We start from the raw sequence: 21,727 nt of genomic DNA, 5'->3' as shown, positions 1-21,727 counted from the left end.
TTTTCAAATTCGGTGCCATATGATTGGTTGGTTGGTTTTGGTTGAAGGTTTGTTAAACTTTTCTTTTGCCACAATTTGTTCATTTTTTATTTTTAACTGAATCAAAAAACGACAGACTGTGTTTCTATGAAGAAAGTGTTATTTAAACGTTGTTAAAGAGGGGAGATTATATCTCATATTATTTCAATATTAACTACCGTTACGTGATTATTATTTGTTATTTTATTTGTATACAACTAACATGCCAGCTCGACTTAATCTAACAAGATTTATTTCTTATTAATAATAGTAGCGTATATTCAATTGTATACTATTGTTTATGTTGTTATGACGCGTGGCCTTTTTTAAATACATTTATCGGTTGATTTATCAGAACATCTATCTACATACCGATGTTAAACAAACCGGATTTATTATGGTTTGCAATGTCAACAGAATGGTAGCAATGCGAAACATGATATTCGTAAACATTCAACTAGATAAAAAGTAAAGTTAATTTAATTTTAAAATAGTACTTTTTAAGTTTTTTTTTAATTATGTAATATTTGTAAATAATATAAACAATAAATAGAAATAATAGGATGTATTTATATTGTTTCCAGCAAACTATTTCTCATCAATACGCTGCTGTTAATTCCACCGGAATTCGAATATTCTTCACTAAACTCACTACAATAAGCAATCTGCCTCGGATCGTTTTCTATGCTCTTAATCAATGTCTTTCATAACTGTTTCTAGCGTCTTTCTCCTAACAGGTTGATTTTGTCACACAAGGTTGTCAGGAATTTATTCGATAAATTTGTCCTAACCATCGTAACTTGCGTCTCTTAAGTCCGTTCTTCAACTGTGTACTGATTGTCGCATCTTAAAATTTAATATAAAATTTAAGATGCGACGAAATTATAATTACTTTTTACCAGATTTGTCTGGAACATATAAAATATTTATGGTTATATGGGTATTTTAGTTCTGGATTGAAATAGGTCAAAAATACCTAATCCCTAGTTTCTAAAGTTCCTATAATACCTTTTTCTTGTTTTATAAACGACTAATATATTGAAATGTAATAATACTTTTAAAACGCAATCTTTAAATGTTTTCTTCACCTGATTTATTATTATATTCAAGCCAACAAAAATTATATTCCTTAAAAAATAATATTAACTCTGTTTTACACGGTAACATATTCAGCAACAAAGTTAAAATTACTTTTTCATTTATAAACAATTATATTATAAATATTCTTAATACAAAGAACAATATTGGGTCCTCGAGGCTAAAAGGCATAGACCAGTTCGCTTTGTTGTCGCTGCAGGATGAATTTCAGAAATTGAATTTCTTTCTCTTTGACATTCCTAGGCCAGGAATAATAACACTATGCAACAGTGAACATGTTGAGTGTATGGGTGATGAGTATTATCAATATATCAACTGAAATATAGACTTTATTAATGGAAAAATCAATGTAGTAAATTTAAATCAACTGAATGTTATAATCTGATAATAATAATAATGGATATAACATTTTATAATTACAATAAATCGCGTGTTAATAAATGTTAATAAATTTTACACAATCTTAATAAATGCTATATCAAGTGCCCTTCAGATGTAATAATTTAATAATTTTTTTTTTTTAATGAAAGAATGATAAAAACTTTTATAAGTATTGTTTGCACAATATATATAACTCGAAGAAGACAAAGTGTTATAAAAATATGCGTACGATATAAGAAAAATTAGCTGTATTTATTCAGTATTTAAAAGTGTTAAAGTTTAAATAAACGTTCGTTTTGTATTATTTATGCAAATATGTATAAGTTAGGAGTCAAAAGCGAGTATTCTTCATACAATTTTAATATCACATTTCTAATCACATTGCCGGCTTTTTCTATAGTTATTATTATTACTATATTTATTGGTTTCTCTATGTGGATACTTCGTTTTTTGATTAACTCGCCATTTTTGCTTGTCATGGTAGAGCTACTTTTCATCACAGTACAAAATTATTATTTTTTTGCTTCCGAATATCTGTAATTATTTTTGTAGTAATAATTTTCCTACAATTATTTATTTGTATTCTTTTCAACAATTTTCCTCTGCTCTTCTACTAAATTTCCCTTTACTTATTTTCTTGTCTCTTTCAGGAACCTGACTTGTATTTACACTTTATCAATGACTAATTACCGTACATAGAACTGATTCTTACTGTGATTTGTACCAAACTAGATTACTGACAATTCAACTCCTTATGAGATATAATGTTTTTAACACGATAAATTCAATGAATAAACTAAAAATCACGAGATTAAAGAATTTTACACTTAACCTCAATGATACTAAAATGAGTCAAATTCGCCGAAATATTTCTCGATACGCATTATGTAAACAATTAGTAAAATGACAAATATCTTCAAAATTGATTAATTACATTAAAGTTAATTAATAAAAATGCTCTCGAACAATGATTGTGATTATGCAGGAATGCAATGAACATAAAACAGCATTGGTAATTATCGATTTTACATATATATAATTAACGCTTTCATTTTTTATCAGTGTAACCTTGCAATTGACTTTATTGTACACTGTACGGTCAATGGATCTTTACAATAATCACAAGATACGTATTTAGACGCCAAAACAACTTTATTATATCGATAACAAGCTTTGTTCCCATGAGACTACATGTACCAGATGAAAAAAGTAAATATTGAGGATATACAAGCATCGGATAACAAGTCAGATACAGCAGGCTAACAAGTGATTTAAACATTTTAAAGAACGAAGGTATCTGTATTATCAAAATTGTTTCAGTAATTTGATTTTTTCATATTTTAATTATCACTATACGATGGCTTTAGTGGTGTTATTGGTTGTATAATTTATATATGTTATAATTTAAGTTCAACATTAACCTAAAATTATAGTGGATTAATTTAACTAATTAAGACAGTAATCAATTGTACATTACTTAAAAAGCACGCTTTATAAAAGAGTATTGGAACTGGATTGAAACTATATAATATATTAATATATTTTGTTTATAGTTTTAACTTAGTGTGAACCACTACATCATGCTAATTTTTTTAACTTGTTTTTATTACGCACTATTTTTACCGCATACATTTGAACGACTATAGTATTTTCCGGGTTAGATTCTATGTAATAATTTTAAAATGTTTGACGTATTGTTCAATAGATTGACATTTATGAGACACTTGATTTTGTCACGATTCCAGCTCTTGTAATTTATATGTATATTTCAAGAATAAATTGAGATTAACAACAATCTCATTTCGGCTACAATGTGTAAGTAATTGGTTCTTACACAAGTCATATGTTGCAGAACTGGAGACTAATATCTTTTCACCGAATATTACGCGCTAGAGCATCAATAATATCTTTAATACGCAGTGTATGACGTCTCTGTAGATTCATGTCATTATATACGTAAAAATTCTAATCTTAATCGAATTGGAACTGAATGATTATATGGACTAAAAAATGAATTACAACCCGGAAACTATCAAAGAAAAGCTGTCATTTTAAAATTTAAAGTTTTATGCTTCTTTATTATGCCTTCTTTATATTGCCATTGTCGATTTTTTTAAACGAATAACCTCTTGAATCATTGTGACACGTATATTTCGTATTGAAATGTATTGTAGATAGCGTATTATTGGATTCGAGCATTCAGTCGCACTGTGACTGTACAACAAACATCTTTATCAGTCGTTCGTGTGCTTTAAACAAACAGATCCTGGCCGAATTTCGAGATGTTAAAACATTTTCTACGATTCATCTCATAGTCGGGCCTGAATAGTCGACGATTAGATTTGAAAATTTGTGATGGTTTTATTGTTGACGATGCCTCATAACTTTTAAATAAGAGAACAAACGTTCGTTTGAAGGACGTTGGCTCGACACAGACAAAATCAAATTTGATAGTGCTCTAGGACGAGCCGAGTTATTTTATCAAACGGGTCATTGTTGCTTCATACCAACGAACAACTATTAATTTACCAAAGATTCATGTATATTTTTTATTCGAACGCCTACTCACGTTATGACATTACAACTAATTGTATAGTTTTAATAGGCAATTGGGTTTAACAAATATCTTGATAAGATACTAAGAAAGTATATAACATTTTTTGTATGAACCCGTGTATTGTTTTCCTACATATATGCTATAGAATATAGCCTCCATTTTAAACCATACTATTAATTATTATACTGTAAAAAAATTTTTTTTCATTATAAATTCATTATCAATTTATTTTTGCTTCAATCCTTATTTTAAATATTATAAAATTAATTGGTGTTTTTTTACAATCAGCTCTAGTGTTTCTTGATGATTGAGATTATTAATGTTCATAATTTAGGTCAACATCTTTCTTTATTTCTTACATCACATTATGTGATTCTCATTGTTTTACATTCTGGCTCGCTCTCATAGTCTTCCGATTTTTACTTATAGTATACTACATATACTGAACGATATTGCAGGCAAATATATATCCTATCAAATTATAAAGACCCATTTATTCGAAACAATTTCCACCATCACATCTATACATATCTCATCAAACACATTGTTTAATAAATGGATGAAAATGGAGTGACATCGGTAGACAAATTTTGATGTACTTACCGTATCGCCCGGATCTCGTCCATCCGATTACCAGTTTTCTGGTTTCTGCAAAGCTCTTAATGTCGCAGAGCTGGTTTGAAAATAAGTTTGTGTTTGTTTCACTTGAATGAAACGAGTCACAATTGAGATGTCAGAAATTCTGCAGTGACAAAATTGTTATTTTACCAGAAAAATGGCAAAAGGTCATTGATCAAAACGGCATATATATATACATATATATATATATATATATATATATATATATATATATATATATATATATATATGTATATATATATATATATATATATATATATATATATGTATATATATATATATATATATTATATATATATATATATATATATATATATATATATGTATATATATATATATATATATATATATATATATATATATATATATATATATATATTATTATATATATATTATAGGATTTCAAGTTTATATAAATAAATTCTATTTGAAACAGGAAATAAAACTGAAAATTTGTTTCTTCAACCAATTATCATTGTAGTATTTGTATACTTGTATGTTCTTAGACTCGATGCTCTATATATTAACTGTTTTCAATAGAGAGACTAATGCACTTTATCAACTCACAAGTCTAACTGATAAACTACTATTTTTAGTGCTATTGTGCAGCATCCATTGGTAAACATAATACTAGATTAAACTACTATTTTGTAATTTGTTCTTGTTGAACTGATTCCGAACTAATCTTAGACCAAGAAAAAACAATTTCAGAGCTATAACTATTAAGATTGTAATATAATTTTTTTAAATACACCCAAAAACTAACCGTTACGAAAAAATGGTTAACCGGTTTAATTGATTGAAAATTGTAAATGAAAATTTATATGGAAAAAGTGTCACAATTTGTAATCTCTCAGATGAAGATAAGACTTTCAAAATATATGTATTGTATTGTACAAAAGATAATCTATGTTAAATTGCATTATAACTTGTAATTTTTATAGATATATCACATAGAGATCCACATTTTTTTGAAAATACACGTTTTATTATAATTCTTAAAAGCTAATGGTTGTATGTATATAAATTATTATACTACCATTTGATTCGACGCAAAAGATTCTGTATAATCACTGAAATTTTCATTAGCCTATGATTATTTAAATGGAAATGGCATAAAAAAAAACATAAAAATCGCAAATTTGCAACTACAGGCTATCCAAAGTTGCTTTGCATCTAAATTTATGACTTCAAAACGTCGCGGTATTGCCGCATCAACTCTGAATTTTAGTTTATTTTGTCTTTGAAGATAAAACTTATAAAATTCAGAATATATGTATTTTGGTGCGGAATAAACGATAATACGTGTTAAATTGCATTATAACTTGTAATTTTTAAGATATGTGGATTAAAAAGAAATCCGCTGATTTTTTTTAAATATGCTTTTCTGTCATATCTTAAAAGCTAATGGTTTTATTGAGCTTATAATAATATTAGATTTGACATAAAATTATATATAATTACTGCAATTTCAATTAACCTGAAATTGTACGATAATGACAGGAAAAGCTATAGAAGATAGAAGATACTGCTAATTACTCTAATCAACATTCATTTTTTAACTAAATTGAAAAAATCATAATGTTCTCAGTTTTTATTGTCTAACCTTTTTTAACCTGATAAATCCGTTTAATAGTTCTTTTATTTAATTTTGCCCAATATCATTCGTTTTGAGTACTATATAAAATACTCAGTATTCTCAAATTACAATATTATTTTATACTAGAAGTAGTATTCATAATGTGTAAGTATTATTTTATTGGATAACTCATCGATAAATCCAGATAAAAGCTGCAGACTTTATCGAGATTGTTTTACATTAATAGTAGTTATTATTTACTAATAACTAAATAAAACTCTCAAAGAAACCATATTTTTTAAATGCAAATAAATCAGCTTCATTGAAGTTTATATTTAATTTATTAATGTCCCAGAATGCAATTAGAAAGTACTGCTGAATGTTAGATTATGAATAATGAAAATATTTGAGCACATAATTTTTTTTGGAAAAGTGCTTATTTTGACGGTAGAAATTGCAGTGAAAAGAACTAATAAGCTCTTATTTATTAGAATCACTTTACTTTTTGAAGAATAATAACATTCTCGCAAGGATATACTTATATATTACAATTATATCAATATGTAATGAAGTCCACAAAATATTCTGGATATAAAGGTAGCATCATTTGTTTACTTAGTCAGAAGTTATTGCGCTCTGAAAATGGAGATTCCAGAACGTGGATGGCTGGATTGTACGTGAATTAACAATAAAAGAATGTAATTGACCGAGTTTCCACTTATACACCGCTGCTGAAACACAAAGAAATCCAATCATTATTGAAAGGCATGTTTATGGCTATATATTGCCATTGAATAGTAAGTGAAAGTGAAGCACAATGCTCGAAAATCGTATTGCTCGATATTGTGGTTGAATACCGGAGCAGCTGTTCGATCCTGATCAAACCATTAATTGGATTCTTTATTGTGAGTAGGTAAACTATTGCATAAACGACCTGAGTTGATGAATTCGAAAGGCATTTCTAGCATCAAGATAGCTCTAGTCCGTTTATATCTTTATCAACTCAGCAAAAAATTGAGAAATCAGTAGGGAAGTTGTTGACGGATTCCTATATTCCTAAATAGTTGTCTCCTCAGTACATTATTTTTTGCTGGAGAGTATTATTGAAAATCTAGTCGTAGCCTAGACTTTCTGTGAATGTTTAGTACCTTTTCAGTAGCTCTCGTACATAAATACTCTTTGATCGTCTACGGTATGCGACGTACTTTATCCCCCTAACCGGCTTGAACGAGTCTTCGGAATATTAAAAACATGATAACAACAGCGACATTTAATCCAAGAGGTTCTTCATTGGCGACAGGTCAAGCCGTAGATAGCGTCGATTGGTGTCACGTCAGTATTCGGACAGTATCATTCAAAATCAAAGCTACATGCGGCTGCGATTGGTCGCAAAGTTGCGCTGGCGCAGAATCTGTCTACTCACAACGCGATATCGCCATCGCCGCAATCTCCTCAGTTGGTTTTGCGCTGTACGTTTGGAAAAGGTGCGACACCGCGCTGACTCTCGCTTCAGTTTAGTATCGTTGTTATTTCTCCCAGTGGCTGCTGTTTCGAATCTGTCGGCCTTAACGAGCGCGTGTCGTGTGCAGTGCGTACGTATACCGTCACTAAATTCTCCTGTGATAAACGTCGTTCTCCCCGAGAACTATTACTGTTTTTGTTTTGCTTCACTGTGATAAATACAGAGAGACCTGTTGCTGATTAACTTGATGCTGTGATACTAGGTTACTCCGTTTCCTTTTGGTAAGTGTCCGTGTGCTGCGCGCTTGTTGTTATCGTTGGATTTGGTGAACCGTATTCAACCGAACAACCTTGGCGATCGTCCAGTTTGTTTTCTTTTCTAATTTAAATCGACGAGAAGCGTTCATCGCTTCGGACGCGTATTTAACAAGGTTCGAATTGAACTGCCTGTTAAACTGATTTAATATCATCAAGTAGCCGCGACGAGCCCGTACTGGAACACATTTTAAATTTAATCAACGTTCGTATCATGTCAACACTATGTGTACTAATTTTTTGATACGTTCTTTGTTTATCATTTGAAAATGATGTTTTTTTCTATCAAAACTACTTCAGCATTAGCTAATTACCTTCGATCATTATATTCTTAATTGTAAAATCTGAATGAGATATTTTCCAGCTTTTAATTAATATATATCTAAATTATATGATAATTAATTTTTAATATTGAGAAATATGTTAATAAACCCGAAGCTGCTCAATATATAAAAATATTTGTAGCACCAGGCTATATTAATTTGGTTTGATCTCAATTGATACAGAATAAAAATAAATAAGGATATATGATAGTATTCTAAAGCTTAAAATAACCTCAAGCATTCACATAATATTCATAAAGAATTCAAGAATCAATTCCCAACTTTTTTATAACACAATTAATTCATAAACATATTAATTCATACGAATTACCAAAAATTCAAGTTCTTAAGGTAAATCTTACAAATTATAAGTTAGCATAAGATTAAAAATTAAAGTTAAAGTTTTTTTAAAAAGTATATAAAAATACTCTTCTGTTAGAATAAAATGTGTGAAAAATTTAAAACAATCCTTCGACTACTGCCCAATTTTTATGGGTACATATTTAGGAAAATTGTATTTTTCTAAATAAGGATACATGGAATCATCTATGTCCTTTGAATTAACAGAAATTAAATGAAAATGATATTATTGCATTTTAACATTTTCATTAATAACATTTTTTAACTTAAGTCAATAATATGTCATTTTAAATAATACTAATGCAATAATAAATAATAACAAGATATAGATATAACATGTAATAAAACGATAGAATACAAAATACGTAATACACATATTACATTATTAAACTAATATCACTCAATTATTCAACAAATTATTTACTAATTATTTTTAGGAAGCTAACATTAAGATATTAACCGAATCATCTGGTGATAATTAATTTAAATTAACATGATTATAATTAATATCAGTTATAACAAATTAATATTCAATAATATTTAATATCAAAAGTATTTCCAAGTATATATTGCAATTTGTATTTTCATATATTTATTTTTTGAATGCCGTTTGTAGAAAAAGACGTTTCGGGAAATAGTCACGGCTCATAAATCAAACTGTGTTTTTATCAACATGTTAATATGTTTCATGTACCAGCAGAACTGGTTCTTGAATGCTAACATTAATATTAGTTTTAAAATAAATTATAATCACTAACTGACCTCCAATGATGTACTTAATAAATACTAGCCTTAATTACTCCTTTCAATACATGTTTCAATAATACGATATTTTTAAGTTATTTCGATTTTCCAGGATATATTTTTTTGGTTCTTTCCGATTTCATTTTTCTCATCATATACTTAAAAAGGAAAACATATCACACTGGGCCAAGATTTAAAGAGATTTTCGTAGATAAAGATAATGTATATTTTATGTTGATATAGACCATCATTAAAATGTCCAATAAGCTTGAGTGAGTGTTTTTCTTGAAAATTTTCTTTTTGTAGGTAACATAACATATGTCAACGAAATCAGTGAATTATAGATTACATATACTTAATTTATGTGTCTTTAATTTATCATGAAAAGATAGTATTCAATTTATATTGAAATGTCATATTCTAACAACTATGAGACCTTACCGATATACTGATATCTTATTTCAGCAATCAATTCAAATAATAGTACGTATGATTATTTATCATACGTACTATTATTACTTTTACCTTGATTTCTCAATTTATTTACACAACTTACTATTGTAATGATAATTTGAATATTATTAAAATATTATCACTATCTTCTATTATCTCACAAAATTCAAAAAAAATTGTTCATGATAGCAGATGTTTTATCGCTATTGTTTTATCTTACTTAAAAATGTGTCTGAATTTATTTTCACGCATTACGCCTAAAATTTATTTAGTTTCATGTAGCATTTATATGAAGTATAATGTTACTTAATATTTACCTTAGTTTTTTATGCCCCACATCCACAAGAACTTTATTATGTAGTTATTTTATATTGTTCGATGGGGTAAATTAATTTCTATTGATTTTCAAGAAGAAATGAAGATGATTTTAGGATTTATCGATGTTAGACTTGGTGATTTGAAAAATTTTCAAAACTTCAACACTCAAATGTCTTGTTTCATTTATCCTTCAATGAAAAACTTTCAACAGTGCACTTTACACTTTTGCACCAACAGTGGTGCACATCAGACTGTTGACACGGATGTGTTTTGAGTGATCCCACCTGATGGTCTTGAGCAGTAATATAATCAGCATTCCCGCTAATATTTTTTTGTGTGCTGCTAAGAAATCATTATACTCTCAATAAATCAATAACTTTTTCGACTTTTTTCCTTGTGGGGTGTTTTTTTCACCTTCAACAACAAGAGTTCGGTTTTGAACTGAAACAACTTGTGGGGTAACACAAACCCATCAATCATCCATCAAAAGTTTATATATTATATATTATAATAGATAAATATTGCAAATCCAATATAATAAATATTCTTGTGTATATGTTATAATTATGTATATTACTAGACATATTTTTATTACTATGACATATATTAGAAGTAAATTTAACGTAAAACTTGTCTTTCCGCTGTATCTATCCTCTGAAACAATACTTCAAATAAAATGTGCTTCCATAAGTCTTGCTAAATGCATGTAGGATTTTTATATCACTATTAATGGCACTGAAAGTATTATAAATATAAAACCTCTTTATTTCAATAATAGAAGAATTGTTTTGCTCGAGGTTTTATCGTCGCTTTAGTGCCATGAATTATTGTAGTAAACAAGCTTGACCCAATTCTCTTCGTTCCAACTGATATGAGCACCATTATACCGTAATTATTAACTTAAACGTTGACTTATTAATTTTATTTAAAATTACTAACCGATAATGTTTATTAATGTTATGTAACGTATGGCATTTATTGGAATATTTAAATTTAGTATTCAAATTTCTATTCATATCCAAACATATATATTTGTGATCCGAAAAATATTAATGCAGAAGAATGTGGTGGCGTAATAGTTTTTTTTATTAAATAATATTTTATTGAACAGCCCTATCTAACTTTTGGGTTTATACCTAATTACGGATATAATATTAATTATAATATAAAATTTGTAGAATCATTTTTCTACATCTAGAGTTTTCGATTAGAATAAATATATAGGGAATAGATATATTTGAAATAAACTGTCGATATTGAGTCCAAAATAACTAGTAAAAGTGAAAAAAATTCTTCTGGATCAACGTCATAAATCAAAAAATGAAAATCACAAAACAGCTATAGGTTTATCTCATGTAACTCATTGAACAGTTGTGGATATTATTCCTATTTGGTATTCATTGTTTTCATGTGAATGATTAGGCGAAATACAATAAAATTTTTACGTTTTCCACGAAGGAAAGTCATGATTGAATCAAAAGGAAGAACGTGTCGGCGCTATATCAAAGTAACGCGAATTTCCTCAACACCTGTTTTGATTATTTGAATTTTTAACGAATATCGTCACGCGTGTTTCTTTCACCGATTAAAAACAAGCGAAAAACGAACGTGTTCTGAATCAAAATTACGAATATATTTTTGACACGGAACTAATGTTCCGATTGGATATTAATTGAAATTGGCCGATTCTGGATATCTGATTGGGAACTAATAACTTTATTTATTTCATTGACTTTGGACCCTCCAATTAAAATTTTGAAATTTGAAATAACCACAATAAATTAGAAATAATACAATGAAGACTAATATCCAACTCTTCTGAACTCTTAATATTTTATCAATTCTTCGATATGGTTCATCTCCAAGATCAGGTTAAAAATGAAACTGTTCGATTAAAATACCACAATTACTGCACATGAATAATATAATCCCAAAGTGTCGTGACATGATTATGAAACTAAACGTCGGCAAGTGTTTGGTGTGATTAGAAAGGAATTCTTCATCATAAACTGCTCGAAACTGGCCAAATGATTAATACAATTTTCTACAAATATTTGAATAAAATATATTTGCAAAAACATGAAAAAATCAAATAACTTCAAACCCCAACCCATTTTTATTCTTAATATATAATAGTATCTCTTATGATTCGTAACGCATGACAAACCCGAAATACAATATTTAAACTATCCCTAAGCCATTGCTTTGATATTTTATTTACTTAGTACAAGAACGCAAATTGTTAAGATATTGTTTGTAGAATCTTGTGTTTATCTTTAAATCGTTTACAGTTACTTCCAGCCAGACCTATTAACATAGCCAATTATCCAACATTAACGACTCTATAACATCCATGTCGTCAAGAATTTAGTTATGTTTACGTCGTCTCTTATAAGAAGATGTCATTGTTTACGATATTTATATCATTATAATGAATATTACATTTAAAATGCTCTTTACAAAAAAAGGGGTTTTAAAAGGTCTTTTTAATTTCTGGAATAAAAATGTTGTTGGTGGTGAATACTATCCCTTGTTAGCGAAGGAAATGTTGAGACTATAATTATATTTAAACCTGTATCGCGACCGACTGAACATTGTGCTATTTGTTTTATTTGTTATATCCAATTCGCAACTTAATATTCTATTTAAGTGTGTGAGAACTAAATGCGCTTCAATTTTAATTGAATCACTCTGGACGTGTCCTGCTCATCCCTTTTAATATTTGGCACGACTGTTAATTGAAATTTTAGGCAACTATTGACTATTCCTCCAGAGAATATCAATAAGACATAAAATACGATTTTATGACTTGGCGAAAAGCACTTCTGAATGAGAAAATAGGCAAATTAATATTCATTAGCGGCAAGATAAAAAAGGCAATGATGACTAAATAGTTTTAAATCAATTTGCTACCGTGTATTGCTGTTACTTCCATTATCGTGTACTTGTCATGTCGTGGCATCGTCGTAATATTGAGTAACTTTATACTAAATGACAATATCATTACACAATCAAAAAATAGTTAAGTGACCACTGTAAGAGACACTACTACAAATCAAGTTTTCGAAAGTTACGTTGAATAACATCTCACGTTTTTATATTAGTATTTATTGTCGGATTTTAGGTACTATTTGGCATATTACGTATAGCATTTTTTTATTATATTTTATATTTTAATAACAGATAATAGAAGGAACGTACAAAACTGGGTTTATCGTCAGAAAATTTAGCGCAATTGCTGTTTACGTTTACTTTCTGGTGGCTCATGGCTTATATCCAATGCCTCACTGTTCATTGTATCCACTTATTCCTGGAAGCTTCAGACTGTTGGAGATTTTGAATCTCGATGACGTACCATCGGATTAATGGCCATGATTGATAATGAACGGCTTTCGCCAAAAAGTCAAGTAACCTCTACTAAACAGGCACCATATTCACATAATATATCTCCAGGCAATTTATTTTTGTTTCCAGGGCTGAAATTACCACTTTGGAGCATCCCTTGGAGTGGATAAAGACATAAAAATATTTGCTGCGAGGAAATTTAAAAAATACTTTTATTTAAATGTAATATATGTTATTAATATTATGTTAATGGTCGTTTTTTACCCTATTTTATCTCAAATAGAGACAATATACGCATTGAGGTGAGTTAAAATAAAACAATTAATTAATTGAAAACAATACGCAATTTCTTGTTGTTCTTTCGAGTTTAGTAACCCTGTACAAAACGTGACAGATCCGACAATCAATTATGATTAATCAACGTAAAGCGACATTATTAGTCGTTGGAAAATGTTCAATTAATATCGACTTTTGAACTTGTAGTCTTGTTTATTTTGTAATATATTTTATCAGTCGTTATTGTATTTTCATCAACTTTTCATGACCTTTTGAACATCTGACATATACACGGTACGTACTTATTAATAAAGTGTTGAGCCATCATTTTCATTTTAAAATACCTCTTCGCGAAGTAGTTTTCAACGGAATGTCCCGTTCTTGTACCAGATATCCGTCAATTGCTTCAATGATGTTGGAGATGGAAATCTAGTCATCACTCTCTACCCTAAAACTCCCTATAACCTGTGCTGACAAGGAAAGATGTTTCATGATATTCTGATGCTTCTCAAACCGATGTTGAAACTTTTTGAAATTATCTTCAGGATGTCGAAATATTCATTCGCAATAATCCAATCAATGATATGAATGAGAGGACAGTCTATATACCACGATACTACCGCTCAAATCAAAACGGACCATTCCTCATACTTAACTGTAGAAAGCATCACCATACAAAACCCGGCCGTTTGTAGGAAACAATGTAAACGATAACTCATCAGACTCTACCATATTCTTCCAATCAGCAAGTGTCCAGGTTTTATGATGGTTGCACCATTTCTTTCGACGTTCCGTTATAAGAATTTTTCAATTGCAGCTCTTCCATAAATGTTAGTTTTGTAGAGATCCCGCATTACTGCTTTGCCTAAACATTCGGTCGGATATATTTGTCAGTCTGTGTCAGACAATTTTTAATTTCGCCCACTATTCCTCTTCGTTGATGATATTTTATCATCTTTACTATCACTCTTGAAAAGTTAAAGAATTAAGCTGTTTTCGCTACAGACGTAAACCGATTCCGCTAACCGATCAACATGAAGCAAGTACTATATTATTTTATCAATACCCTGTACATGGAAGCGAATTGGGCCTAAAAAAAGTTGAGTCCTACTCGATATGTCGAATCTCTGCATTGGTCCGAAGCCAAAAATCTTAATAATTAAGGACGTATATGGCACTATAGCCAAAACACTAAATAAAAGAGCGCCTGTATACAATGAAGTTGAAAAAAAGAAGTTTAATTCACACCGAAAATTATTTCCTGCCAATTCAGTATCCAGCCATTCAGATTTTACATGATATGTTAACTATCTATGTTTCTTAGAAAAAATTGCTATATTTATTTAGTTAGTTTAAGTCGCCAGTAAACTAAATATTATGTATAGTATAAACAAATCACGCTGAATCATTAATTACATTGCATGGTGATATTATCTGTTTTGATAAGTTTTACGCGGCACTTGTACAGAATTTTATAATCTCGTTCCTTTATGACCTTAAAATTTATCTTGTTTATCTCGTTATATAAACATGATAGATTTCTCGACATCTCAGGCATATTATTACTTTTTTACTGGGTTATATGTTAAATATTTACGTTAAGTATAGTAGTAGCTCGATTTACAAATACACTACGGTCTTATTAAAATTGGCAAGAGGTCAGCTCCGATTAGAACACTACATACCTTCTTCATTAGTGTTTGCAATTTATATCCGAAAAACTCTGAAGTTGTATAGTTATTTAATAGATAAAAGTACTTTACATGATTTATATCTGATTCTGCGAATTTTATTGAATTATCGAGAAAACACTTGAATTTGAAATACCTGTATAGTTTCTATTCAGACGGGTGGAGACTAAAAGAAGAAACTAGTGTGTGGGTCATTAACGATTTTTTAAAAATATCTTTATAAAAAAAAGTAATATCCTTGTCTGAAATTGAACCTTTTTATTGACTCCACATTAACAGTGTTTATTTTAAATGTTTTTGGGAAATCCCGGCTCTGAACTATGTTATCCATGCACAGACGGGTACTTTTCGTCAAGCTGTCTGCTATAGAGTTTGCAAAGGACGTTAAACCTTTCCGAAATATTTTGCCATAATATACTGCTAAAATTATAGGAAACTGACGCAGCCCTGAACTAAGTCAAAAACTCGATGGATTTACTGACCGACCGGTAGCGAAAAATTTCTTAGCTTTTCAATACATTTCCATATTAAATAAACTATTTTTTATCAAGGCAAAGTCTACGAATTCATTTAAAATTATTTAATATATATATATATATATAACAAGAAATAATTTGCAAGCAGTTTATTAAAACTTCATGCAGTTATTCATTTATTTGTGCAATTTCAAACCTTTAATAGCTTCAACAATGTTGAAAAGTAAAATTGGTTATATATAGTTATTTCCTTCAGGGTCGATTGATTTATTTGCAACGCAAAATACAAAGGCCATAACCTTTCCAGTCGATTGTATTGATTTTGGCGATTTTAAGCAATTTTAGGAGTATTTTTTGTCCAGCCGGCTAAGTTTCATTTTGATTACTATAGGCAGTCAAAATTCACATTTGGCCAGTTGTCACATAACGATATAATGACTCTTTATTAAGTTTAAAGAGACACCACCCAATGACCTATGTCAGTTACTTTTTAGTTTCCTAATACAATTCATAAGAATCCAAATCATATGGAATACTCATGCGTATTTATGCTAGTGTAATAGTCATTATTAACTAAGACCTAATTTTCCCGATTGAATTAACCAATGTACGAATGAAAATTGTTTTTGAATAAAAGCAGCGAGTCAACACACCAAATTTTAGTTTTCTTTTATTTTTATTTTAACCATTTTAACTCGAGCCCATATATCAAAATGTTTCTATTCTATGTGATATTTATTATAAATTAAGTATTGTTCCATGCCTGTGTACTTTAATTAAATACTACCTGCATTCAAATTTATTATCGCAAATTTATTTAAACAAAGAAAGGTATAATTGTTCATAATTTGTAAAAAAATTTACTAATTACTATGTTAATCGCATTTTTATTAAACAAAAATTGTAGATATTTGACTTGTAAATTTAAACAAATGTCTAGATTAAGTTAAACAAATTATCTATTATGATAAAAATATAGCAATAATTCTTGTAGTGCATTCTTTTGTTGAATATACTTATTTGTATAAATATAATAAATACTTACGAAGTAACAATGAATTAAAGTAGCTATGAATCAAATTTTAAATACAACATTATAGGTGCTTTCTGGTTCATTTTATTTAAAAACCTTTAATTCTAAAATTGCAATGTTGTAATTTAAGGCAAGTCAATAGAAAAATACATTTGTCATCATTATTATTATTTATTAAAATTAACACGATTTTCTTACAAGATCCTACCATTGCATTGATAAAATGTGTAGTTAGTGATACAGTTTATAATATTTAAATTACGTTTAAAGATTAAACTAGACAAATTCGACAGAATATTAGAAAACACGGATTACAATGATTATTTACTGAGATAAAGATGTTACGCAAATTGCATTTAGCCAAACAAATTACGACGATAGTAGTTGTTTTCTCAAAATATGCAGTAAGTTTGTTACCTCTTGTCTATTGTTTTACAAAATATTTCATAATTTTTTATAATATATACATAGGCAGAATGAAGTTGCCCGAAGTATCCCGAGAATTATATATGTATGTGTCCGTTGATGACAAAAATTACCTTGAATGATACTAATAAGCTTTTATTTATAATAGTTTCTTCCTTGTAAGGTATCTTTTTCGAAGCGGCCCGCAGCAGATATCTTACTTTCGTATAAACTTCGTCAGTGATGATTATTTTTGTGCCTCTTTATGTTATGTGCAGTATAGTTTGCAGAATGTATGTTGAGATGAAAAGCATTTATATTGAACGAACTATAACTGCATGATGGAAGAGCCCAGTAAATCTTTCATTTTGAAGTAAAATATTGCACACCACACTGACAGGTCAAGCGGAATTGAGTAATATTATTTTTCGCTAGTTATCGAAGGCTGAATGAAAATATCTCGCCATAGTCAATGTACCATAAACATTTGATGGAGCTAAGTCAGGCTTGTAGCGTGGCTATGGCATGACATCAGTTGAATTTCCTTACGAATCTGTGAGAGACGAACGTTGTGATAGTTCGGATCGACGGAAAGGCTATGGCATCTTGTTTTTAAAGCACGAACAGCTACTTAAAAATATTTATTAATTATAAACAACATAAAATACACTCTAAATGATGACCCAACCCAATAGTAATGTTTAACGACAAAATACTACAACGAACGTTTCTGTTCCCATTTCCAGTATGTTACTAAAATATTTGGTTATCCGATTAACGTTAATTAAAAACCGATACCTTAGTAAAATATAAACAAATATTGGCAGGATTTATTTTTGCCTCGATGCTGCTAGGGTATATATAATGTGTTAAACTAACACATTATGGCTAAACGTTTCACAATGGTGTTTGCTTTAAAGAAATGGTATTTACTTGGGCTGATTATATAAGCGGACCAAATGTCAGTGCATTTAGTACTGTTAGTGCTGACGCCAGGTAATTAAATTTCCCATTGACTTTTCCATGTCGGAATACGGCCAGTTTTAAGGTAAAAATGAAACGAGGATTAATATATTAGTAATGTTTATTTTCGGCAGTTGCTAGGTAATATCTGAGATAAAAATCTAATTAACACTTGGTCGCGAATTTACGAGCCTAAATGCCATAATAAATATTGCTCAAATAAGAAAAGTTACACAAAGTAACAGTAGATTAACACATGTGTCAGAACAAGATAAACCAAATCTCTGCTGGTTTTATACGTGCCGATAAATGCTATCACTTGACTTCAGATGATAGAATATTAATCAAAGAATGAGGTAGAGGGGATAGACAAAATAATATGAACGCCATGCAATATACTCGTATACATCGTGTTGCATGTTAGCAACACCACTTTCAGGAGCCTGTTTAAGATACGTTTCAGGAGATACGCTATACACAATAATGTCAACATACATAAAATATAGTAAAATATCAGAGAGGTCGACGGATATTAAAAATTATTGTGACCATACAACAAATCTATCGCGAAAAAGTGACAGTAGAACTCAACACTTACTGTTTTGACAAAAATAGTAGGCTAATAGCAAAAAGCTCCACAAATCTAACCTGCGATTGCGGAACCCTGTATAACAGAAGAAGTTGTGTAGCAATCATAAAACCAGGACACTTGAAGATTGGAAGAATGTGATATGGTTCGATAAATAGTCGTTTAGACCTGGTTTATGTAAGGAAAACCCCAAAAGGGTGGCCTACGATCTGAATTGCCTACTTCCTACAGGCAAGGAGGCGGTTCATTTTATCGCACCCGCACCACTCTTCAGAGCTGGCTCCATTCGACTACTACCTTTTCATATCTATGCAGCACGCGCTTGTACACAGTAGAATGGTTTAGCCCAAAGGAAAACTGTTCTTTTGGAATTGCTTCCATAAATTGTCTGAGAGCTGTCCGAAATGTATAGAATGGATGGGCAATACAATATTCAACGTAACAAGACTCATTTCATGTAATTAAGAAGATATTTAAGATGTAGTATTTTTCTTTTCAATATAATGTAGTGAAATAGAAATGAGTGTTTTCTACATAATTCCTCGGGCGTCTGGTCTGATAAAAACGGTCACGGTATTTATACACTACCTAACATTTCCCTTGAACATTATAAGTCAATATTAAGTTGTCAAGTATGCTAACATAAAAATATTTAATTTGATGACGTTAAAAAATCGGGTCACTTAACTTTGATTCAACACAGGTTATCTAAATTACTACGGGACGTTTGCGATTGTTTATTTTGCTGGATTTGTGCGTGAATACATTCAGAGACGTTTTCAAATTGAACTTATTTTTCACGTAGTACCGCCTGATCGAGATTTCATTAACTATATCCTGTTCTAGATATAGAAGTCACCATATACAAGATAAGTATTCGTAGAATACGCGTTGACACAACATAGTTGATGCGCAATTAATTTAAACAAGATACGAATTATATCTTTTTTCTTGTTATTAGTGTAGTGTTTAGTAAATTAGTGTAATTTCATATCTTAATAATCATTTTATTTACATTATTTTATTACGTATTTGTAAGAACAACCTTTATTCTAGTCAACATATTATACAAAGTATCCCAAACTGTATGCAAGCTTTGAATCAAATCGACGCAATAAGATTTGGGATCATAACTGAATAGAGGTAGACGAAATAAAACATTACGTGCATTATTTACGTCGGATACATTATGTGATTGTTATTTATTGTCAGTATAAAAAACTAAAAGAACTTTCTTGGTTTTTTTAATAGTAGTGCAACTGTCTCTCCATTTAAAACTCCTATTTTAGTTTTAAATAAAGCGTAACAATTAAGATATAAGCATCTTTTATATTTTTTTATGAAAAAAATTAGGACACCTATTACAGATATATTTTAACAGTTTATATGGCTTTCAAAATTACAATATTTTATAAAAATTTCCATCGTCATTAGTATCTCATATCAGCCTAATGACTTATAAATAAACGATAATTTAGTAACAGTTTTGATTTTATAGTCTGACCAATGGTTTTTTATTATTCCTAGCACATTAAACTAAATTATATGTATAAATCGATTTCTTCACATGCTTCCGCTGACTATTATAACATAAACAGTAATGCGCAATTATAAATATTTCAAATATTTTTCCTAATTTGATACATTAACATGTTTAGCAACTAATATAGTGACTTTATTGGTTATATATTCAAGCGTTGATTAGCTTTTAGTGTCTGATGTAACGAATGGAGAATATTATTGTTTCATCAACATCAAACATTTTGATATATTAATAAATAATTCAGAGATCAAATTTTATACATAGTTGATCAACAATGCTGGGTTACTATATTGCTTGACGAATATATTCGATTGCGGTTTGGATATATTCATCATAGTCTAGAATAAATATAATTTAATCGTTTTCTTCGGAATCTTTAACTGCAGTATAACAAGTGGAACATTCAGGAAGACATTTTCACAGGCTTGGAACTAAATTTTCCAACGTTTAATAAACAACTTATTTGAGCAAACAAGTTTTCGCAGCCAAATATTGGGATATTAAGATAGTTTCCCCGTTTATACCATATCTAGGAAATTAGTATACTAGTGCTTTTTGGATAAAATAATAATTTTTGAAAAATAATTACGCTTGCTAGTTATTCAACTCTCGCGTACACTCCCTACAAGATAATCTAGACTAAATTGATAATATAAATTTGTATAGTTTTAAATATTATTCGTTTATGATGATTAGGAATCTTTTTTTATTTTCCAGAATCATCAAAAATGACCCTTTGTACCAAACCATCGTTAGACACGTTAAGGCCACAAAGGAGACCGAATCGTCCACCCATCGCAAAAAAAATCATTACTCGAGACATACCAGGAAAACTCAGATCAAACTATAGACGAAGCCTAGATCCTTGTGATAATTCAAACGATAGTGGTTTAGGGTAAGTTATTTTATATAATCAATAAAAACTATACGAAAAAGGAAAATTTGAATTGTAGTAGGTATATAAACAGTGATAAACGAAAACAGTACAACTAATGCAGTTCTGATACTTATTCTCTCATAACTAATTTCAAAATTCCCTTTATTTTCTGATCACGCCTCGAAAACGCCTCATTAAATTCAAATAACGTCAGCTATTGTATTAATATCAAATTGGTGGATTCTTATCTTTGTCAACGGCGCATAAGATATTTTCTATTGAA

General features: G+C 29.4%; 1 protein-coding gene across 4 annotated transcripts in view; it reads left to right on the top strand.

The window, feature by feature from the left end:
* NFAT (nuclear factor of activated T cells 3) overlaps window positions 1-21,727 on the top strand; it is a 49,748-nt gene that overhangs the window by 11,003 nt on the left and 17,018 nt on the right. For 2 of the 4 annotated variants that reach the window (XM_076415109.1, XM_076415108.1), the window contains exons 1-2: window positions 7,545-8,015; window positions 21,285-21,462. In XM_076415109.1, the coding sequence (XP_076271224.1) occupies window positions 21,296-21,462 (167 nt within the window). In that variant the 5' untranslated portion in view covers window positions 7,545-8,015; window positions 21,285-21,295. Of the gene's footprint in view, window positions 1-7,544; window positions 8,016-21,284; window positions 21,463-21,727 lie in introns of those variants that run through there. The other 2 variants (XM_076415107.1, XM_076415106.1) reach the window with 1 other exon arrangement.

Source organism: Rhynchophorus ferrugineus, unplaced genomic scaffold (assembly GCF_030347505.1).
Source record: "Rhynchophorus ferrugineus isolate W39M unplaced genomic scaffold, kcgeb_rfMv2 rfM9, whole genome shotgun sequence".
In the NCBI taxonomy this organism is placed as follows: Eukaryota; Metazoa; Arthropoda; class Insecta; order Coleoptera; family Curculionidae; genus Rhynchophorus; species Rhynchophorus ferrugineus.
The sequence above is the reverse complement of the archived record's forward strand: the minus strand, read 5'-3'. Positions and strand labels throughout refer to the sequence as shown.